Raw genomic sequence first — 22,628 nt, 5'->3', positions numbered from 1 at the left:
CTTCCTTTTTGGTAGGAGTGCGAGAGGGAGAGGCATGTGGTGTCCTCCTTCCCCTGCCTCCACACAGGTATCTCTGGGTGGAGATCTGCATCCCCCTGGATTCACTTACAGTGGATGTCCAAGGCCAGGGAATCTCTTCTTTTCCAGGTACCACCTTGTGTTCTTACTCCATGAGTTGTCCCATGGACTGGGTGTTGCAAATCCATTTCAGCATCTCCTGTTTAGGGTTTACTGTGTGAGGTCACTCAGTGTAGGATTGTCTTGTTCTGCCCTGCCCTAGGGAGAGCTTTTGTACTTGTTTGTTGTTTAAATTGAGGTTTTGCAAATAATGTGCCCTGGAAGGTCTAAACAGGTTTTGAATGTGTATCCTGGGCTCAGGGTCTCACAAGGAATGGAGAAATTACAGGAATTTCACAATGCACAGTTTGATTTCTGCTGGTGTAAAAAACAGCTGAGGAGGGGTGAGGTCATTAGGTTTGTTCAGCCTGGAGCAGGGGAGGCTGAGGGGAGATTCTGAGGGTCTGCAGCTTCCTCCTGAGGGGCAGCTCTGATCCCTGCTCCCTGTGACAGGAACAGGAGCCAGGGAACAGCTGGGGCTGGGCCAGGGCAGCTCAGGCTGGAGCTCAGGGCAAGGTTCTTCCCCCAGAGGGTGCTGGCACTGCCCAGGCTCCCCAGGGAATGGGCACGGCCCTGAGGCTGCCAGAGCTCCAGGAGCCTTTGGCCAGCGCTGCCAGGGATGCCCAGGGTGGGGTTGCTGGGGGGTCTGGGCAGGGACAGGAGCTGGGCTGGGTGATCCTGGTGGGTCCCTTCCAGCTCAGATGAAAACCTTCAGGAATAAAGAGAAGACAGATTCACCTCCCTGTTGTCAGCTGGAGAGCAGCTGTCTGTTCCTTGGGAACATGAGCACAGTTCCTCCCAGGGAAAATGTGATGGAATGAGAGGCCAGCAACTAACACAGAAGAATTATTTCATTGCAGTGTCCTGTGGTCCAAGCCCAGGTCCAGCTGTGTGTGCTCAGCCTGGTTCTTAAGTCCATTGGTCCTGGTGTCTCACCTCCTCCCTCTGCCCAGCCCGTGCTGGGAGGCTCCCTGCTGGCTGCAGGGAGGCTTTGTAAGGAAAATGCAGGATGCTCAGTCAGGAGCAAGAGCTTGCCCTGAAGGCTCCCAGGGTATGACTTTTCTCCTGCACAGCTCTGATGCCTCCCTGTCACCCACAAACCAACCAGCAACTCCCCCAGCCCTGCTGCCATGCCCCACAGGCAGAGAGTCCCTGCTGCCCACTGTCAGGGCTCAGAACGCTGCCACCTCCTCCTGGGACAGTGTCTGACGGCGTTCGGGTGCTCAGAACGCTGCCACCTCCTCCAGGGCCAGCTCTGCGCCGCCCCTCACACGGAGCACGTGGATGCCGGAGTTGGAGCTGGCGCAGAGCAGGGTGGAGCTGTCGCAGGCAGCCAGCGACGCCAGCGGGCCCGAGCCCTCCAGGCACAGCGTGGCCAGGCAGGCTGCAAGGGAAGGGACAAGAGAGGATCCTAGGTTTGCTGAGATGGGGCAGGGCCACACCAATCTCCCACCTCCAGGCTCTGCTCGCCTCAGATGGGTGAGCTGCTGCCTGGATCCACACTTCCAACACCTTGGGATGTGCTCCCAGGAGAGAGACTCACCCCTGTGCATTGCCCAGTCAGGCAGTGGCTGACAGGGATCCAGACTGGGGTCGGGCTCTGACCCTGCCCGGGAGAGGAAGCAGGGCTGGATGGACCTACAGCCCCACTGGGCAGAGCTGCAGGACGTGCCTGGAGCCATTTCCAACCCATATTTTTATCCCAAATTTCTTACAGTTTTCCTAAGGGCTGTGCTACACTCACCACACGGTTTTGATGAATCTCCAAGAGGGAAAGAGAAATAAGATTTACACAGGAGCCTTTCTGTTATTAAACCCCCTGAGACAATTTGTGTAGAGACCCCAGCCCCAGGCTGAGCTGCAAACAGAGCTGCACTTGGCCTGGACCCACAGGCAGCTGCCTCTCCTGGTGACCTGCACCCTTCCCAGAGCAGCTGGATTATGGCTCACTCAGCTGGGAAGGCAAGAGGATCAAAGCTGCTGCCACCCCACAGCCACCCTGCGTGCACAGGCAAAGAAACAGGTAAGAGAACAGAAGGTCCGTCTCTGCAGGAGAGCCTCAGGTTTCTATTTTCATCCCATCTTAAATAAGTTCCTTTGGAGAGGGCCATAGCCCTGGGGAGTGTCTAATGCTGTGAACCTGAACAGCTCCCAAGAGGTCTCTGCCTGCAGCACAAGGGTTACTAAGAGCCTGCTGCCATGGCAGGGCTTGGCAGGCAAACAAACCCCTTTGTGTCCAACTCAGGGAGGGACTCACCCTCACCACCAGGTTTAACCCCAAAATGCCCATGATTCCCCTTCAAGAGGACAACCAAAATGAGGGTGTTGGCTGATCAGCTCTCTGTCCTCCAGTACAAGTTCTATTCCTTACAACTTTCTACTTGTACCTGCAGAACTCTCTGGAGTTCCCGTGTTCTTTTTTCTTTTTATCATTTGTCCTTTCATGGCTTAACTCAGATGTATCTTTAAAAGCTGCCTGGTAATTCTTCCTTTTAGCTGAGGGGAGATCCCTGTCCTCTGAGACACGCAGCTCCTTCATGTTTGTTGAGCCCTGGGTTTGCTCCGGGGCATTTCTCCACCCTGCCCTGCAGCTGGCTTGGAGTAAACTCCAGAGATTGCAGCAGTCACCCTGCCCATCACCACGAGGAGACAGAACTGGGGGAAGTGGGTTTGTTATCCAGGAGAAAGGAACACAGAGTGGGCAGGAGCCTCCCCTACCTGCAGTGCCTTGGTCCCAGACCTTCACTGTGCTGTCGCTGGAGGATGTGGCAATGCTGGGGGCGAACGTGGGGCCCCGGGGCAGGAAGACACAGGAGGTGGTGGTCTGGAAATGCCCTTTGTACTCACACACTCGGCCCCTGGTCTGCCTCAGGTCCCAGAGCTGCAGGAAACAGGCAGTGGTAGAGTCCCAGCCCTGCCAGCACCGAGTTGTTTTACCAAGACAGGAAGGTGGGTTGGCATAAGAGAGCTCCTCGCCTGTCCTCAGTGCCATGGCTACTGCCCTTGTCCCTGCTAATGCTCACAGTCCTGGAGAACATCAAAGCCCAAAGGATTTTCACCACTGGTGACTGAGTACATGACCACACCCACTGGAGCCAAGGTAAGACTGTGCGGGCAGATAAGAAGTGTCCAGCCTGCTCCCATCCTCAGCCCTGCCCACCCTGGGATGGGATAGTTTCATCCTCTTGATCCTCACACACAGGGCTGAAAATCTGCAGGACTGAATCCCTGGTTTGGAAACACCTGGAGCAAGGGATACCTTACAGGATTTCTGCAAGAACCTTGTGTTCCTCAATGGCATCCATTGTTTTTTCCCTGTGTTTTTTACTGAAATGAAATTCCAGACTGATTTGGTTTGGAAGGAACCTTAAAGACCACCTTGCTTCAACTCCCTGCCATGGGTACAGATACCACTCACTAGGTCAGGGTGCTTTAAGCCTCATCCAACCTGGCCTTGGACACTTCCAGGGCTGGGGCAAATCCCAGTGGTTTAATCAGGAAGAATAACTACTGATATTCCCTGAGCAAAACTTCCCAAAGGGACAGGCATGAAGACACCAAGGCCAAGGCAGTGGGAGCACTCAGACCCTTGAGCAGTGATGTGCTGCTCTCCCTGCCTTCCTGGACATGGGAGGGAAGGGAGCAGGAGCCCAGGGCTCGCTGCCTGGCACTCACGGTGGCCTCGGCGCCGTGGCCGGCGGAGCCGCTGCTGCTGCTGAGGCAGTACCGCCCGTCCTGGCTCACGTCACAGCACGTCTGGATGTGCTGCTTGGCTGGGAACGTGTGGGCCACCTGCAGCTCCCGGCTGTCCCACACCCTGCGGGGAACAGCAGAGGGCAGGGGGACCCTGAGGCATCATCACCAAAATGGTTTCCCGCTGTGCCCTCCTGCACACCCTGGCTGTGCCCACAGCTCTGCCCCCGCTGCTCCCAAGCTCTCCCTGCATCCCTGCATTTATCCGTGCTGGATCACTCTACAGCTTTCTTTCTCACAAATTCTCCTTTTCACCTGCAGTCACCACCCAGTGCTGCTCCCAGCCCCTGTCCCTGGCTGGAGGTCACACTCCAAGGCCTAGGTGGGCTGGCAGGTGGCTTCTAGCCACACCAGCAGAGGTCATGACAACCAACCCCACAACAGCCCCACGTGCCTCGGGCTGAACCTGCCTTCCCTTCTCTGGCCACAGGGAGAATTTACCTGGTGGTTTTATCCTCTGAGGTCTGGATGACATAAGGCTCCCCAGGAACCCAGCACAGGTGTGTGACCTGTGGAAAGGGAAAGATGAGCAGGAGCCACCTCTTAGGTGTGCAGCCCAGGCTGTGTCTGCCTGAGGATGGAACCACTGAGCTCCCCTCTCCCTCCTCCTGCTGGGTTGGCAGCTGGAAATGTTGCATGAAGACTTTTTCTGCTCCCTGCCAGGTTTAGTCCCAGTGGGCTTGCTGGGGGTGATTGAGGCTGGGAGGTGCCAGCAGCAGGACACAGAGCCATGGGAGCAGGGACAGCACAGGCACCAGGGACTGGTACCCACCCAGTTCTGGGCTGGTACAGGAGGGAATGCAGCCCCACTGCACAGAGCTTGTTCAGCCAGGAGAAAAGGAGACTCGGGGGGATCTTCTGGATCTCCACAACTCCCTGACAGAAGGGTGCAGACAGGTGGGGGTCAGGTTCTGCTCTCAGGGAACAAACAATGAGAAGAAATTGCCTCAAGTGCCAAGGGAAGTTTAGGTTGGAGACTGGGGAAAATTTCTTTGCTGAAAGAGTGGTCAGGCATTGGCACAGGCTGCCCAGGGCAGTGGTGGAGCGACCATCCCTGGAGGGATTTAAAAGCCATGTAGATGTCGCACTTGGGGACATGAGTTAGTGGTGGCTGTGGCAGTGGTGGGGGAATGGCTGGACTCTGTCTTAGAGGTCTTTTCCAACCTCAGTGATTCCATGACTGTGTGCTTCCAAACAGCTCTGAGTTAGAGCATTGATAAATTGCCACAAGTCTCTTGGTACCTTTGTGCTCCTGGGTTTGTTGTTACCTGGAGAAGAATAACGAGCCTCAAGCTGAGCCTGCCCAGGTGCACAGTGTCCCAAGGGCTCCCTTTGGCACCAAGCTCCCAGCAAATTCTCTCTGCACAGCTCCACATGTGAAATAACAATGTAGGCAGGGAGATAGATGATGGGATGGGATTGGAGGAACCAGCAGATCCTACCAGGTTCCTGGAGATTGCAGCTCTGCCCAGACACTCCCCAGTCTCGGTGTCCCACTTGCACACAGTGTTGTCCCGGGAGCCCGTGCACAGCTGGGAGGCGTCTGCAACCACAAGTTAACATCAAAAACAAGGCAGGAAACAGTGTCAGTCAGTCCCTGGGGACTGGGAGTTTGTTGTCCCTCACCTGGGCTCACAGCCAGTCCCGTAACAACCAGGTCATGCCCTGGGAAGTGCTGGCTTGGCCCCGAAGTCCCGTGAAGCTCCCACATCATCACTGTCTTGTCCCGGGATGCGCTGAAGACTCTGTTGGAGTCAAGGGCTGAGGTGACCTGCCAAGGACCAGAAGGAGAAGCTGCTCATCATCCCACCCAGCTCACAGGGAGAGCACAACTGTGCTGCTGTCCTGCCACAGCCTAATACACGCAGGAACATGACTGGGGAAAGCCTGGTCTCCCAACTCTGTCCCTTATCCCCTCAGAGCCAGGGATGGTGGATGGGTGCTCTCAGGTCTTGTTCTTAGAAACCATTTCTTTTACAGGAAAAACATCCTTACAAACTCAAATGAGCCCAGTGCACAGTTGTTTTGAGCACTGAGGTGAACAAAGCCCCCTTTGTCTTTGCAGTACCCAGTGCCCAGGGGGCCCCACTGGGGCTGTCCCCTGCAGAGGTGCACTGGCCACATCGTGCACAGCTACAGCCCCTCTGCATGTCTGCTCTCCAGAAACCTGCTTGGCTTTGTCATCCCAATTCCAGAAAGGAAATTAAAGCCCTGCTATTCCCAGAATATGCCAGCTATGGCATGGGTATTCCCAGAATGTCTCAGCCAGGCATGGTTGATTTGTGGAATAATGTCAAGTCTAGCAGAATGAGGCCTGAAGAAAAGTGAATGGCATCTCTGCATCAAAAGTTTGACTTCATAATTCATCCTGAGCTTTTGCTATACAGTCTCTTGGAGGGGAAGACAAGCTCACATCCAGACCTCCTGCAGCCCTGTTTAGTCTGAATGCAACACTCCATGCTGCTTCCAAAAGTATCTCTTGGGACCTTGGAAAAAACCTATTGTGTTCTGATCACAGAATCATGAATTGTTAAGTTTGGAAAAGACCTTTAAGGTCATCAAGCCCAACCATCCCCAGGTGGACACCAGGAATACCCTGATCCCACCTTTCTTGTGGATGACAAACCAGTGCTCCATCATTCCTGGGTCCCCAGCTCTCTCACCTTGGTGACCTCACGCTCGTGGCCAGTGAAGCGGCGCAGGGCAGCCCCAGACCTCCAGCTGGACACAGCCACACTCTGCAGGGACAGGGACAGGGACAGGGGTCAGCACGAGAGCAGGGCAGGGAGGATGTGTCATACCAAGACTTGTGCACAGTCCACAGGACAGGGAACAGGTTCCTCTGGTTTTCAGCTCCTAGAGCATGTACAGCTGTCCTTAAGGACAGGTGATGTAAGAGTCAGTCTGGCGATCCCAAGCCTGGGTGGGAGCAGTTGATGTGATATGAGCTCTGGAGAGGTTACAAAATTTGATTCCATGTGCTTCAGAGTGTGCCCTCACTGTAAGCTCATTTTTCCTCTCTAAATCCAGACACTGACATAGCCACCATCCACGGAAATGTTCAAAGCCCACATTTCAACCTTACTTTTGAAGCTGTTGATATATTATCCTGTCCCTGGGGATACCTCACCTTATCCCTTCCCCCTGACACACACAGGTCTGGTTTGAGGGCAGCCACAGAGGTGACAGCATCAGTGTGAGCGGGGCTGTGCTGCCGGGAGGCACCAGCGGGTCCCGCCTGTCCCACGGAGCTATCGGCCCTGCAGAGGAACAGGGACAGCAGTGGGAGGAGAGGTCAGGTGCCATTCCCTGGCACCTCTGGCATCTTCTGACATGACAACGTCTGTCTTGGAAAGCCAGAGAGAGGCTGTGAGTGAGACAGAGCAGACCTATCCCAGCTCCAGAGCTGCTGAATATTTAATTGTCCCTCACTCTGTGCTGGTGCAAAGAAAAGAGATTTTGACCTCACCAGCCTCCGCAGTCACTCACATGGGTCAGGCTCTGCTGCTCTTTGCTGTGACACCTCCCTGGCCACGAGTCCCCCCACTGCCACCCTGTACTGCTCTCCAGGCACAGATCCCTCTCCCTGCTGCCAGGGACTGAATTATTTCATCTTGGCCATGAAGGCTGGTGACAGGCTCTGAGGACACAACAAAGCAGTTTGGGTATTTGGGCCACAGAGCCACTCCTGGAGCTGTTCCCCTTCAGAGCTCTGCCTCAGCCATCACAGAGCACAACCACTGGCCATGGTTATGTGCTTGGCCAGTGAGTGACACTTGGGATTTCAGTTCCCCCAAAAAGCTGAGCAGACTTTAAAAGTGAGGGTTAGAAATGAAAATCTGGTTCAAACATCGAATAATGAAACTAAACCCCTGTGCTTGCCACATTCTCTGCTCATTTGTGCTCTCTTCACTCTCACACCTGGTTTATTAACAAGACCTGATTCCCCAGCGTTCCTTTACCTGTATTTAGTGGTGTGGAAGCTGATTTTACTCTGCAGTTTCCCCATGGTCCTGGCAACCAGTGGTGGGTGTCACATCAGCACCTCGGGCACCTGCTGTGGGGACACGACCTGTGGGTGAGGGGACATGGCACCACCAGGGATCCAGAGGTGTTTCTGTATGTCACACATACAGGATAAGGTGCTGGTAATGTGTTATTTACATCCTAACTCCATTCGGAGTAAGGAGAAAACCTCAGAGGAGGGGACATCTGGAGGTCCTGAGTGGAACTTTTAGCTTTGATCAGAGCCAGCAGCAGGGTGAGGTCACTGGGACCTCACACTGCGCTTAAAAATGCCCAAGCTTGGTGAGGCTACAACAGAGATGGAGCTGCTGCCTGTCACTCTTTACACCTCCTGTTACTCCTGGATCTGGTCTGGACTTCCATACATCCTGGAGATCCCAGTGCTTGGCTTGTTGAAGGCAAACACCTTCAGACTGAAGCCGTACAGCAACTGGTGGGACCAAGTGCAGGCACAGGAGCCCCAGCTCAAGTGAGCCAGCCTGGCTATACTTGAAGTGATCTTTCCCTGAGCTGAGGAACACTTTGGGAAGAGTTTCCATGTCCATACACCAGTTCCAGGCAAGGTAAGAACATGTGGATAACCCAGATGCATTCAGCAAACAGCTGCTGGCCAGGCTGGGGCCAGGCTGGTTCCTCCCCAGAGGGGTCAGCACAGCCAGACCCTGCAGACCCATCCAGGTGAGGAGCAGCACCTCCCCCATGTCTTCACAGACCAAGCAGAAACCAGTCTCAGTGACAGTGAATTGTCACAGACAATAACTGCCTGCTGCTTAGCTCAAGGCACACTAATTGGATTTAGTCTGCTGGCATGACCATCTTTCACGGCTGCAGCATTTTGCTTAATCAAAATCAGGGAAAGAAAACCCAATCTGCTTTGTCCAGCAAAAAACTGCTTGAAGGTTCTGCCCACAACAAAAAAGTGAAAACCAAACCCTGGAAGCACTGAGCAAAAGGTTTATACAAAATTCCCTTTCTAATTTTACCCTGACAGCCTTTGTGATTAGCAATTAGTAATACCCAGTTAATCTCCTGCTGTTCTATCCATGAGTTTGCATGTTCCAAAGATGTGAGGAGTGATCAATCTCACCAGCTGAGGGGCTGTGTTAATTTGGCAATTTATTCTTTCAATCAGACTGAGTGCTCCAATCGTTTCAGTCTATCAGGAACATGATTTCTCTCTGACAGTGGGAGAACTCTGGAAGTTGCAAAACAAGACTCTAGGAAAAGCTAAGGCGGGAATTCAGAGTTTTCAATTCTGATGGTTACTGTTTCCAACCAGCAGCTAGATCATGTTCATCCCTACCTGCACATCAGCTCACAGGGAGCTGCCCGAGGCCAGGGGAGGCTGCAGGGAAGATGGGATCTTTGTCCTGTGTCTCACTGTTCTCCTGCCTCTTCCTCACTGCAAGAAAGAGCAGATTTTTCTGCATCCTGGATGAGAACAGCGCTCAGGCAGGATGTTAATCCAAGGTTTTGCTGTCTGTATCCCAACACATGTTTATCGATCAGCAGCTCCACCACAAAGCTCTAAAAATTCAGGGATCCTACAACTGATCCACACCAAGCTTCACCTCTAGCAGCCTGAGTTTCATGCCGGAGGATGCCCTTATCCTCCCTTCCCCCCAAATGCATCGCTTGACAGAAATCAAACACTTCTTTTACTGAATTGCTTTTGAAAAATAAGCCATGCTGCTGCCTCCACCTGTCCAGGCTCCGCAGTGAAACCTGTGCCCTAGGATAAGGAATGTCAACAACCACAGCAGCAGCACAGGGACCCCAGCAGAGCTGCCCCATCCTCACAGGGGAATATGCATCCCTTCGAGGAGGGTGTTCGGCTTTGGGGAGAATGGGGGACATCCTGTGTTCCTGGAGATGGGTGTAACCCCACAGTGCTGCTGGCAGGCCTCTGTGGATGGGGGTGACCCTGTGGGGTTAATGGGAGCATCCTGGGTCCCTGTGGATGGGGGTGGCCTTGTGAGGATCAGTGGGAGCATCCCGGGTCCCTTGGGATGGGGGGGTCCCTGTGGGGTTCAATGGGAGCATCCCGGGTCCCTGTCATGGAGCATCCCGAGGGAGCCCCTCAAGTGCGCTGTGCCGCTGGCAGAGGCGAGGCGGGGCAGCCCTGGGGAAAGGTTTGTGAGGAAAGGTTTCTGAAGAATCGCGTCTCTGTGCTGGGGCAGCCCCGCGGCCCGGCCCGGCCCCGCCGCGCACTCACCCTCACCCTCACCGCCCCGGCGCCGTCCCGCCCGTGCCGCCGCCCGCTGCCGGCTGCCGGCTCCCGGCGGGGCCGGGCCGGGGCGGAGCCGAGCCGGGAGCGCCGAGCGCGGCCGGGCGGGGCCGCCGCCCCCGCGGCAGGTGCGGGCACAGCATGGCCCGGGCCGAGCGGCTGCGGGTGAGCGGCGGGACCCGGGCCGGGCTGGCTGAGGGGAGCGCGGGGCTGGGGGCAGAGCGGCCGTGCGGGTCTGGCGAGTTCCGGCGGGACGGGGGTCCGGGCGGACGGGCGGGGGGTGTAAGGGCTCCTGGATGGGTATGAGCGTCCCTGGGGGAATATGGGGTTTCCTGGGGGGATATGGGGCTCCCTGGGGGTATGGGGCCACAGGGGTCCCTGGCGGGGTGTGGGGGTGCCTCGGCAGCTGTGGGGCCATGGGGGTCCCTGGCAGAGTGTGGAGGTCCCAGACTGGGTCTGAGTGTGGCGTCCCTGGGGGTGTGTGGGGCCGCGGGGGTCCCTGGGGGTGTGGGGGGTCCCTGGGGGTGTGCGGGGTCCCTGGGGGTGTGTGGGGCCGTGGGGGTCCCTGGGGGTGTGCGGGGTCCCTGGGGGTGTGTGGGGCCGTGGGGGTCCCTGGGGGTGTGCGGGGTCCCTGGGGGTGTGTGGGGCCGTGGGGGTCCCTGGGGGTGTGTGGGGCCGCGGGGGTCCCTGGGGGTGTGCGGGGTCCCTGGGGGTGTGTGGGGCCGCGGGGGTCCCTGGCCGGGCGGGGGGCCGTGCGGGTGGTTCCCACGGGGAGCCGGGTGCTCTGAAGGAGCCCCTGGCGGGTGTGGGCCCACCCGAGGATGGGGACGGGGGCTCTGGAGGGGCTCCCGGCAGGTGTGGGGCCCTGGCGGGGTGTGGGGCTGTTCAGGGGTCCCCCGTGGGGATGGGGGCTCTCTGTGGGGTGGTGCAGGGGACCAGGTGGGTGTGGGTGTGGGGTGGCTGCCGGGCTCGGGGCCCCGTCCAGACCCGCATCCATCACCGCGCTGCTCCGTGTCCCAGAACAAGCTCGTGGAGCGCTGCGAGCGGATCCAGCTGCAGAGCGCGGCCATCGCCCGGCACGTGGACGAGGTGCTGCCTGCCAAAGACCAGGGCGTCCAGGTGAGTCCCTAGGGCTGGCCCTGCCTGCTCTCTGCTCGCCATTCCCGGAAGGGACGCTCAGCTCCCAGGGGGTAAACGTCGGGATGCGGCTGTGGAAATGGAATGCCAGGGTGTGCCTAGAATTCCTTTCATTCAAATTCTAGGCTTCATTTGCCTGGAAAATGTGTATAGACAATGGTGTGAGTGTACAACAATCAAACATCCTACTAGGAGCAGTGCCTTAGAATTCCTAGGTTTATTTTATTTGTTCCTTGCTGTCACTGAGGACAAGGACAAAGGACAGTGATAGAATCATAGAATTCCAAACTGGTTTGGGTTGGAAAGAACCTTAAAGACCTCGCAATTTCAACCATCTACCACAGGCAGGGGACACATCCCACTATCCCAGGTTGCTCCAAGTTCCATTCAACCTGGCCTTGGACACTTTCAGGAAGCCAGGGGCAGCCACAGCTGCTCTGGGCACCCTGTGCACCTCACCACCCTTGCTAGGAAAATTTCTTCCCAATATCCCATCTAACCCTGCTCTCTGGCAGTGGGAAGCCGTTCCATTCCCTCTTGTCCTGTCTCTCCAGGCTCTTGTCCCAAGTCCCTTTCCAGCTGTCCTGGAGCCCCTTTAGGCACTGGAAGGGGCTGTAAGTTCTCCCTGCTGTCTTTCCTTCAGGCTGAGCACCCCCAGCTGTCTCAGCCTGTTCTCCTGTTTCTCACCCACAGTGAATCTCTGGAGATTTGCTGAGGGACAGAACTCTGGTCCCTCGCAGGTTGTCACTTTAGGTACCAGGGCTGGCTGAGGAGGCAGTGGGCAGGTTTGGGACTGGTATGGTGCCAGGTGCCGTGGGCTCAGTTTACAGAGTAGCAGCAATGGCTGAGCCCCAGGAGCACGGGCAGAAGCAGCTGGGGCTCCTCTCGGGGCTGGAGCAGGGCTGATCTCCTGCTGTGTCCTTGCCGTGGCAGAGCGCGGCCAGCGCGGCGCGGGAGCTGGTGGTCCAGAGGCTGCTCCTCGTGGGGAAGGCCTGTGAGAACGAGGAGCAGCGGCTGCTGGAGAGGGTGCATGCCGAGGAGGAGCGGGCACACCAGAGCATCCTCACCCAGCAGGTGCACTGGACAGAGGCTCTGCACAAGCTGGACGCCCTCCGCACCTACCTGGTGGACATGATCACCAACCTGGATGACCAGAGCCTGCTGGTGAGTACTGTGAGTCAGGCAGCCCAGAGCTGACCTGCACATCTTGTTATGGGACTTGAATGCAGAGTTCAGCAGCTGCTGTGCTGACAGCAGGGAGGCAGAGCTGGGCAGGACATAAAGAATTCAAGGAGTTCACAGAATCACCGGGTTGGAAGAGACCTTCAAGATCATGGAGTCCAACCCAGCCCCAACACCTCAACTAAACCCTGGCACCCAGTGCCACCTCCAGGCTTGTTTTAGACACATCCAGGGATGGTGACTCCACCACCTCCCTGGGCAGGGCCATTTGCAGACATTTGAAGGTCTGGCTCAGGGAACCTCCTTGACCTGATCCTGATAAGCCCCTGTGGTTTCTGGTGGTTCGTAGAGCATCTGCTCTGCCCGATCCTGCTCTTGCTTGCAATGAGGTCCAGAACCACCCGTGTTCAGGTCTCCAAGCTCTGGGCTTGTAGTTGCCCTTAGGCTGGGCAGCCAGGACAGCTCTGGGATGTGAGCTGCTCTTACAACAGTTAGTTGTGTCACCAGTTTTCTAGTGTCTAATTTAATCAAACTGACCCTTGGAAACACCTGCAGCTCTTCTGGAAAGCCCCCCGTGTTGCCTGGCTTAGCCCTGTTAGGGATATATGCTGTGCAAAGCAGCCTGTGCTTCCCCTTGCTCAGTTCCTTCTCTGGTTATTGAATCATCTGGGTTCACCCAAGTGATTCCTCTCATTTTAGATGTGAGCAGGACCTCTGCCTTGCCACCACCATGCTCAGCCTCTGCTTCCCACGTGTAAATTTGTGAGAAGAGGAACAGCAGTTTGGCTTGGAAAACAGACCCAATCCCATGGAAAGTGAGCAGATGCTCCTTTGGTGGGAAAGGCAGTTCCTATCCTGCCCCAGCACCTCGGTATGCTGGGCTGTAGCTGCACCATAAAGAGGAGAGGTTGGAGACCAGGATCCACCAGCTGCCTGTGGCAGAGAGCAACCACACCCTCAGTTTCTCCTTTTGGAAGGGAATTAGGGGTTCACGTGTCCTCCACCTTGGGCTGTCAGTGTTGGTACTTGTGCCTATCTGGAATCAACACATGGCATGCCACAGGAAAACTGAAGGCATGCAAAGTACAGTGCTTGGATTTGAGCAGGGATCAGGTATTTTCTTATCACTTTGCTGTACCTTGAGAGTGCCTCATGCCCAGCAGGTACAGAAACAAGTGGGACCGACCATGAGGTCACCTGACTCTTGGCTTAGTCCCTCTGCAGCCTCCCTCCTTTGCTGAAAGCCCTGGGGTTGTTTGCTGGAAGCACAGGCTGTTCCTGCAGCCTGCCCCAGTGGGGTGGGGACAGAGAGGGAACAGCAGACAGTGTCCCTGCCACACGTGCAATATATTGCCTTCAGCCATTCCCACTCATTTTCGGAGTTGGGAAGTGCTGCAGCTGAAGAAAATGGATGTTGGATGCCCCTGCTGCTCCCCAGGGCTGGGGTTGGGATGAGGGGTGGCTTCTCTGGGTCAGGAAGGGGAACACTGCTCCCCAGATCCTGGGTTTGCTGGGTTTGGGGTGTTTTCTGTGGGGATTTACGCTCTGATGACTCTTTCTCTCCTTGTTCCCAGCGTGCAGAACAAGAGATCTTCGAGAGGTCAGTACCTGGCTGCTCCTGGTCCTTCCCCTACCCTGCTCCAAGCTTTCCCTGCTCCTGTTCCACACCTGCATCCCCACAGCTCCTGTGCTGTGTGCCATGATTCAGGCACACCATGACACCTCCTTTGTCCCTCGTGTTGCTTTTGTTGTGGACAAGGACAGAGCACAGAGATGCCAGCGTGGCCTCTTGTCTCTGCTCCTTGTGCTGTGCTGCACCTGGAGATGCTCCATGTGCTTTCCCAGATCAGCAGTCCTTGCTTATGGGAGAACTTCTGAGCTCCTTAGAAAACCACAGGGCTTGCTGGGGGATGGAGCAGGCCTGTGCCAGGCTGTTGGCAGCAGGTGGGATGGTCTGTGCCCCATGTAGGGGGTGGCTGGCACAGCATCTCCCCAGCTCTGCACAGTCAGGGAGAGCCAGATGCAGGTCTCAGTGTCCCCAACAGCCCTATCACTGACACTGGGCTGCCCTTCCTGAGGAAGCACCTTGGTGGCTGTGTTTTTATTCAATCTATTTCATTTTATTTAAGTCATTTATTTCTGTGGCTGCTGTGAGGGTTCTGGCTCTGGCTGTACTGTGCTGCCCAGAGGGCCTGTGGGAGCATTTAGGCCTGTGGAGAGTATGGAATGTGCCACAGCACATCCCCAGCAGCCTGTGCCACAGTCTGTCCTCACAACCAGGACTTCTGCGGGCCACAGGAGCCAGCAAACCCCTGGCTCTGTGCTGGGTGAAACCTCTGTGCCCAGACTGTGGGGCTGTGGCAATAGAGGGGAGATTCTCTGCCTGTTCACTGTGCTCCCCTGGTACCCTGATGGCTGCTCTCAGACACATTTATTTACCCTGTGTCTGCTGAGTGAGGAGCTGTTGACTCAGGCTGCTGGGATGTGTTTTACAACACTGCAGCCCTTTCACCAGGAGCTGTAAGCAGAGCCAACCGAAAGTATCACTCAGGGTGAGAGCTGGCCCAGACCCCTGCTGTGGTCTCTCTGCAGCCAGAGCTCCTCTTTAACCTCTGCTATACCTCCTTGTAATCTTTTAAACACCTCCCAGCACAATAAATCATTATATTTTGAAACAACTCCTGTTTTGCTTTGCTAGGACAGAGGTGGCGGAGGGAATCTTGGAGCCACAGGAGTCCCTGAAGTTAAACTTTAATCAGAGCTGTGTTCAGAGTCCACTGCTGCATCGACTGTGGGCCTGTGCTGTGCTCTGCTGCCTCACAGGTCAGTGTCTTGCTCAGATCCCTCATGCTCCAGGGATTCCTGCACCCTCACTTGTGTTGTGCCCAGAGAAAGACCCTCATGCTGTGTCTTAACTTCCTCGCGCTGTGTCCTGCCCCTCTGCTCTCCCAGCCCCTGCTGGTTTCTTGGAGCCCATTCAGGGAGATAGCAGCAGCTGTGGGAGGTGTAGGGGGTGCCTCCAAGCAGTTGTGGCTCAGGGAAGAACTGGAGTTTGAAAAGATTGTGTGTTTTATCAGCTCTGTGGCTTTAACATTGTGTGATTTCTTTTGCTGTTTCCTGAGTCTCTGGGTGATAGCAGTGAAGCTGATGCTGCTGTGGGAATCTCTGTCACAGAAATCTCTGTTCACAACGTTTAGCATTGGCTGCTGGGGACTTTGAGAGGGTGATTTCTTCTGGGGGGTGTCTGTGGGACTGCCCAGTGCAGGGGGCAATGAGTAGATGGAGCAGCGTTCTGATCACAGGCTGAGGCTGTGGCTGTGCATGAGCTGGTGGTTCTAGAGGTGTTTGTGCTCTGGCTCAGCTTGCTGTACAGCTGAGGCTGCACTGGAGGCATTTGCCAGGCCACTGACAGGCTCTGGGACTGGTTTACCTGGTTGGTGCTGGTTGTGTTAAGCAAGGAAAGACATTTTTCCCCTGGCTGTGATGTGCTTGAATAGCTGGTTGTGAAATGTTTGCTTTTACACTGATTTCAGTCTGTTGTTAGAGTATTTTAAATACATTTTTTTGTTTCTCAGAGATGGCAATATCCTTTGTAATTTGCCTTGTGAACAATCCCTAGTGTGGTATTTCCAAAGCTGCTGTACAAACTTCTGATTTCTGCTCATCTTGCTGTGATTCTGATGAGCTGTTTCCAGTTTTACCCTGTTCCAGGCCCATCTCCAAAGTCTGCACTTCAGACTTTTATTGCTGTCATGGTTTTAAGTATTAGCTTGATATCAAGGCCTACCATCATGTGTTTATCTACTGCAAACTCTGGTGCTCTCCCTTTGTGATTATTTTCCTTCTTTGGATTCTGTGAGTGCTGGCAGTTGAGGAAAGTGTCCCTGCAGGTCCCTGCAGGGGGTTGGGATTAGGTGATCTTTAGGGTCTCTTCTGACCCAAATTCCTCTGTGGTTCTATGCTAGCCCCTGCAGTGGTGCATTGACAGTGTCACAGAATCCCAGAATTGTTCAGGTTGGAAAATACCTCTAAGACCATCCAATCCAGCCTGTGATCACCAGGTCCAGCCATGCCTTGGACACCTCCAGGGATGGTCATTCCACCACCTCTCTGGGCAGTCCCTTGCAGTATTTAACAGCCCATTCAGTGAAGAAATTCTTCCTGAAAGAATCAATCAAGCAGGTTCTCAATGTTCAGAGCCATGGAGTCAAGCAGAAAGCCTTTACCTAATTTTCTTTGTTGTGACAGGGTTTTTGTAAGGATTCCTCCCCCAACAGGATCCTTGTGAAATGTAATCACTTTAGGGCATTTGATTGTTCTGGTGGGTCTGCTGATGCACTTATTACACAGGAATTTCATTCTGTTGGAGTTTTTTTGAGTGTGTGGTTACATTTCACATGCCATTACTACATGCTGAGGATGCCTGGTGTATCCTTGTGGATCTCATCAGTCCCCAGGCCACCCTGGACCAAGCCTTAGAGATTTAACATTAACAGCAGTGGTCTGAGCTTGCCTTAAGACACAGTAATGTGAAGTGTCACTCTGTGGTCCCTTCTCCCAAAGGCAGGTGAGCAGGTGGCTGTCTTGTTTATTTGCTTGAAAACAGAAAATTCTAAGCCTTGATGGCTCACTCCATAACCTCTAAAATACTTGGAAAGCCGCTGCAAAAGGGCCTCTATTTCACTCTCAAAAATAAACATGATTCCTTTGATGCCTTCACCTGGCATCCAGGCTTCTGTATCACTTCTGTTTGGGGTTGGCAGCTTCTTCCTTGCACCACGAGATGATCTAACTCTCCTGGCACTGTTTTGGGTGGGATCTCAGTTCATGGGAACTTGGTTTTTTAAAAGCAGCCAGATGTGCTGTAGCTCACACAAATGCGCTTCCCAGAGCTGTTAACAATGGGAATTTATTGTCCCAGTATCCCTCGTGTCCCAAGGCCACCCTGATGGATACAGGACACAGAGAAAATAGACTTGGGGGTGAGATGAATTCCCAGTGGAATCATTCATCAGAATGATTGTGAAAATCCAGATTTAATCCAGATTTAATCATGACAAAACACTTGTGTGAGGGGCAACATTTGCTGATCTGAATTACTCTGCTGTTATTTTGCTAGCACTTCCCCTCCCTCAGATGCCCCCCTGGAACTGCAATTCCACAGCAGAGCAATGTGGGTGTCACTGGGGTGGTGTTTCCCCACGTGGACCACCAGGATGCAGCCCTAGGTCAGCTGTGTGTGGCACAACAGGAGGTTCAGTGCCCTCCTTCTGCCAGAGGAAGATAAAGTCTGGTGCTGCTGTGTTTTCTATGAATTCAGAGCAGCTCTGGCTTCCTGGAAAGCCGCCCTGCAAACCAGCAGCGTGGGCAGCCCCAGAGCCCTGTGGAGAGCTCAGCTTTGGCTGCTATGTGGGGAAATAAATCATCAGATGAATGAGGCTGGCAGCTCCTGCTGAAGGAAGCGCTGGCTTCAGCTCCTCTTTGGGCTCACTCTTGCTTGCAATAACTCCTACCTAACATGCACAGGTGCATGGCGCTGATTTGCAAAGGGATAATTCAGCCTCTGTTCATCTGCCAGGGAGCACCTGGGCAGGTGCAGCCTGAGGAAACCCTGGAGCATTGCTGCTGCTGCTGGGTGCTGTTTGCTGCTAGAGGGATGCTGACCTGGGTCCTGGAGCAGGTCTGGGCTCTGGGATGACCCTGTTGAGGTCATCCTTTGGTTCTTTAAGGGCTTTGGTGCTGGTGCTGGCATGACGGGGTAGAGCTGCTGGCAGGGATGGCAGTCACTGAGTCACCCCTCCAGCCCTGTTTCCATGGTGGTTTAAGACCTAAAATGAATAAAGTGAGGGTGGGGAAGGCAGGGCAAGGAGGGGCACCTGCTGGCAGGAACTGGGTTTCCTCAGGAGCAGATGAGTCTGCTGGGCATCAGCCTCACCCCTGCTTCACAAATTTAGGGACTGAGGGATAGACTTGTGCAGTTCCACAGCCTGCAGACCCACAGAGGGGTCTCAGGGGGAAGCATGCAGCCAGGGCAGGGCACCATGATCTTAGAGATCTTTTCCAACCATGACAGTCCTGTGATTCCATGATTTTTAAGTGGTGCAGACCCACAGTGGGTGCTGTGTCCTCGGGGCAGCCTGGGCTGCTACTGGCTGGGTTTGTGCAGCTGGGCACCCTCTTCTTTCACAGCTAAGCCAGGTCCAGTCACAGCCATGCTCAGCTCTAAGCCTGGTGCCAGCTCCCTGCGCTGCTCTCAGCACCTCAGGGTGGGTTGATCAACACCTGGGGCTTTGTAGCAGGAAAGAGATTTCCCTGCCCGGCCCTCTCCAGTCCTGTTTTTCCAGCTTTGCAGGTTTTCTGCACACAGCCCTCCCAGTCTTGCCAGGCTCTTGGCTTCCCTGGCTGGGGGAGGAGCAACCAGGTCCTGCTCACCCACCGTGGGGGTGGGAAAGGACAGGAGCTAGGTTTGGATCTCTCCCAAAAGTGAGGTGAGCTAAACCTGCTAAGTTCTGTTCTGTGGGGAGTCAGGCCAGGGTCAGAGGAAGATGAGCAGGGCCTTGAGTACAAGGTGGAGAGGTGTCTGGTGAGTCTGGGCTTTGGTGAATCTCTGCTTTGTTCTGGCCCTGGCTGAGAGGAGAAGCTGTGGCACCCAGCTTGAGCCCCCAGCACTGTGACCCTGGGGAGCAGAGGGGGCCCCAGGAGCGGTGTGTGAGGAGAGGGTGGTTGTGCTTGTGTTTCTCACAGCCATGACTACCTCAGGTGGTGGCCACTGTGTCAGTGCTCATCACATGGCTTCTCTTGCAGGCTCGCAGGAGATTCACATTGATGAGAAAACCCTGAGCCCCCACCTCAGCCTGTCAGAAGACAAGAGAACCCTGACCTTCAGCCCCAAGAAAGCAAAGGTGGACTCGGGCTGCCCCGAGCGGTTTGACCACTGGCCCAACGCTTTGGCCACTGCACCTTTCCACTCGGGGGTCTGTGCCTGGAGGGTCAGCGTGGAGCAGAGCTGTGCCTACAAGCTGGGGGTTTGCTACAGCTCCGTGCCCAGGAAAGGCTCTGCCAACGAAGGCCGCCTGGGCTTCAACGCTGCCTCCTGGGTGTTCTCACGCTACGACAAAGAATTCCGGTTCCTGCATGCGGGGCAGCCCCAGCCCGTGGAGCTGATCAAGGCCCCGGCAGAGATCGGGGTCCTGCTGGACTTTGCAGGGGGGGAGCTGCTCTTCTACGACCCCGACTCCTGCGCCATCCTCTTCTCCCACCGCCAGGCCTTCCTGGAGCCCGTGTACCCTGTCTTTGCCGTGGCACACCAGAGCATCTCGCTCGGCCCTGTGTGACTGTGTGTGCTCTGCAGTGCCCGGGGGAAGGGAGCCCGGGCAGGGCTGTGGGCTGTCTGCAGGGCCCTTCAGACAACACCTGCCTTCACACTACTCCTGTCCTCGCGTGTTTTCTGCAGCTTCCCTCTCGTCCTGGAGCCTACACCCTGTGATGGGGTGGGCGGTCTGGGAATGCCTGGCTGGGCCAGCTGCTCCTAGGTGAATTGTGTGATTTCTGCCCCACCAAAGGCAGCTTTCCAGTCTGCTGGTGGGCTGGAAAAAAGAGGAGAAATAGTGAGAGGTATGTGTGGAGAAGTGGCAGGGAGGAGGCCCGTGGAAAGGGACAGTGTGCTCTACAACTCCTTGGCAGGAGGGTGGAGCCAGGGGGGGTCAGGCTCTGCTCCCAGGCAATAGTGAAAGAACAAGAGGAAATGGCTTCATGTTGTGCCAGGAGAGGCTTAGGTTGGATCATGGAGAAAATTCCTTCACTGGAAGGGTGGTCAGGCCCTGGCACCATCTACCCAAGGCAGTGATGGAGTCACCATCCCTGGAGGGGTTGAAAAGGCGTTGTGGATGTGGCACTTGAGGACATGGTTTAATGGTGGCCTAGGCAGTGTTGGGGGAACAGCTGGACTCGATCCTAAAGGTCTTTTCCAACCAAAATGATTCTGTGATTCCCTGATTGGGACACTCAAGCTGGAGATGATTTTGGGAGGAGCTACCCCACTGCAGAGCAGGGACAGCACAGGGGGCTGTCCCCTGTGGAGGAACCATGCTGGGACAGGGGCACTACTGAGGGGCTGTGGCCATGTCCAGGCAGAGGAACAAGCAAAGACCAGCAGAAAGAAACCAAAACTGAGTGTCCCAAGGCAGTGGGGTTTGAGTGTAACATGGTGCAAACATGGGGAGCTGATGGCAGCAGACAGGGAGGAAGGAGAGGTGTAGGCCTGGAGTTGAGCCAGAGAAAGGGGTTCAAAATAATCTTTAAAGGGTCATCTTTGTTTCTCACTACCCAAATCAAGTAAAGTTTGTTAATTGGCAATTCATTAAGTGAAATTGCCCAGCTCCAAGCTGTTTTGCCCACAACAGGAGACCTGCAGGCACCTCCTGCCTGCCTACTGCTGTTGGGAAGGGGGGGATGATGGTGAGGTGGCAAAGCTGGGGTACACTGATGGTGCAGGGCCTGGGCAGGGCTGTCCTGGGTGTTCTGTGTGGGCAAACCTTCCCTGGGACAGGGCCGCCACTTGCACTGGGGGATGTTTAGGCCTGTCCCCGGAGTGAGTGAGAAGGGATAAACCTCAGTATCTGCCTCCATCTCCTGCCAGAATGAACCTCTGCAGTCACCCAGTCCCAGCCCTGTCAGGGGAAGACACCACAGCTAACCTTCTTCTGTGGTGTTCTTAGAGGCATGAAACACATTGCTCCACTGCTGGGCATCAGAAATGTTTTATTGCATGAACACTCCTCCTGCTCCATAGGCAGCTCGGACTTGCTGCTCTTCCCTGCCCACCTAGCAGCAAGAAATCTCATGTCAGGACAGTTCAGCACTGGCAGCAGCACTGGACCCCTCCGAACCGCAGCTACTCCTTCTCGATGCGAGCCAGGAGGTGGCTCAGCGTGGGCAGGACGTGCTCGGGGGGCACCTCGGGCCCCTCGCCCTGCCCGGCGGCCCGCAGCAGGAAGCTGTGCATGCCCGCGGCCCGGGCCGCCCGGTAATCCCGGCTGTAGTCATCCCCGATGTGAGCCGCCTGCTCGGGGCGGGCCCCGCCGAGCCGCAGCGCCTGCTCGAAGATCCTCCCGTCCGGCTTGGCGAAGCCCGCGGCCTCGGAGGTGAGCACGAACTCGAAGTGGTGCCGCAGGTTGCAGTGCGAGAGGATGGCTTCCAGCCGGCTGTCGAAGTTGGAGACGATTCCCATGCGGAAGCCGAGCTGGCGGCAGCGGCTCAGGGTCTCGGCCGCTCCCGGCAGCACCTCCCAGGTGTTGGAGCTGCAGTAGTCGCGGTAGAGCTTTTCTGCCAGCTTCGTCAGGGCTGCCTCGTCCTGCACGCCCGAGAGCCTGAAGCTCTGTTTGACAACATCCAGCCACCACTGCCGGGAGCTGAGCCCCTGGCCGTGGCCGTAGTTGGGGAAGCGCCGGCTCTGGGCTCCGTACACCTCCCGGAAGGAGCGCCCCAGAGCCTCGGGCTGCACCTGCAGCCCGTGGGCCCGGGCCTCGGCCGCGTAGCTCTGGCCCACGGGCTGCCGCAGCCGCAGCAGCGTGTCCTTCACGTCCCACGTCAGCAGGCGCAGCCTGAGCATGGCCTCAGCAGCGCCCGGGGACACCGCCGAGCCCCGCGCTGCCAGTCACATCACAGGGCTGCGGGCGGCCCGGCCTTTAGTCCACCTCACTACGGGCGTCGGTGTTCCTCCGGCGGGGCTCAGGGCCCCTGGGGTCAGCACGGAGAGGCGGCAGGGAGGGCAAACCCTGCTCCGAGTGCCAGGGGCAAAGTCTGCCAGGCCGGGGCAGTGACACTCCCCACGTGGGTGCCGCAGACGGGGCGAGCTGGGGTACGGGGGCTGGACCCGGGCTGGGGGTCAGGGGCACGGCCCGGGTGTTTGGGGAGGGCGTCCGGGGCACAGCCGGGGCGGGAGCACCGCTGGAACGCAGGTGCAGGCTCGCGGTGTTCCCGGGGGTGCGGGGCGGTGCCGGCGCTCACCGGGCCGAGCTCCCGGTGCGCGGGGGCTGCGAGCTGGGGGGCGCGCAGCGCCGGGACCCACCTGCGCCGCTGCCCGGAAGCGCCGCCCCTACCGGCGAACCCGCCCCTCCCGGAATTCCCTCCCATCCCGGAGAACCCGCCCTTCCCGGAATTCCCTCCCATCCCGGAGAACCCGCCC

The 22,628-nt window shown here is 56.3% G+C and overlaps 3 protein-coding genes across 8 annotated transcripts; 1 reads left to right on the top strand and 2 right to left on the bottom strand.

Annotated features, from left to right (window-relative positions):
• Nucleotides 1–701: 701 nt before the first annotated feature.
• On the bottom strand, nt 702–10,170 carry WDR31 (WD repeat domain 31). 6 transcript variants are annotated; one of them, XR_005259278.1, is made up of 12 exons: nt 10,112–10,170; nt 9,200–9,298; nt 7,833–7,927; nt 7,001–7,130; nt 6,534–6,608; nt 5,497–5,641; nt 5,313–5,413; nt 4,312–4,379; nt 3,793–3,934; nt 2,836–2,998; nt 955–1,501; nt 765–826 (listed from the first exon to the last, which is right to left on the bottom strand). XR_005259278.1 is itself a non-coding variant. In XM_038156440.1 (11 exons), exons 3-11 carry the CDS (start codon nt 7,877–7,879, stop codon nt 1,341–1,343), a joined length of 1,032 nt encoding a protein of 343 aa, XP_038012368.1. In that variant the 5' UTR covers nt 7,880–7,942; nt 9,200–9,298; nt 10,112–10,170; the 3' UTR covers nt 702–1,340. The 6 variants fall into 6 exon arrangements, 5 of the variants coding, with proteins under 5 accessions (XP_038012368.1, XP_038012366.1, XP_038012369.1 ...); XM_038156440.1 differs by having other exon boundaries at nt 702–1,501; nt 7,833–7,942; XM_038156438.1 differs by having other exon boundaries at nt 702–1,501.
• On the top strand, nt 10,165–19,869 carry BSPRY (B-box and SPRY domain containing). The gene is made up of 6 exons (XM_038156437.1): nt 10,165–10,288; nt 11,144–11,242; nt 12,194–12,424; nt 14,017–14,042; nt 15,141–15,265; nt 19,247–19,869. The coding sequence occupies exons 1-6, from the start codon at nt 10,265–10,267 to the stop codon at nt 19,774–19,776; spliced, it is 1,035 nt and encodes a 344-aa protein (XP_038012365.1). The 5' UTR covers nt 10,165–10,264; the 3' UTR covers nt 19,777–19,869.
• A 1,313-nt stretch (nt 19,870–21,182) lies between these two features.
• HDHD3 (haloacid dehalogenase like hydrolase domain containing 3) lies at nt 21,183–22,572 on the bottom strand. Its single transcript, XM_038156444.1, has one exon. It carries the CDS (start codon nt 22,050–22,052, stop codon nt 21,336–21,338), a length of 717 nt encoding a protein of 238 aa, XP_038012372.1. The 5' UTR covers nt 22,053–22,572; the 3' UTR covers nt 21,183–21,335.
• Between the last annotated feature and the right edge of the window lie 56 nt (nt 22,573–22,628).

The sequence above is a fragment of the Motacilla alba genome, chromosome 17 (assembly GCF_015832195.1).
Source record: "Motacilla alba alba isolate MOTALB_02 chromosome 17, Motacilla_alba_V1.0_pri, whole genome shotgun sequence".
NCBI lineage: Eukaryota > Metazoa > Chordata > Aves > Passeriformes > Motacillidae > Motacilla > Motacilla alba.
The sequence above is the reverse complement of the archived record's forward strand: the minus strand, read 5'-3'. Positions and strand labels throughout refer to the sequence as shown.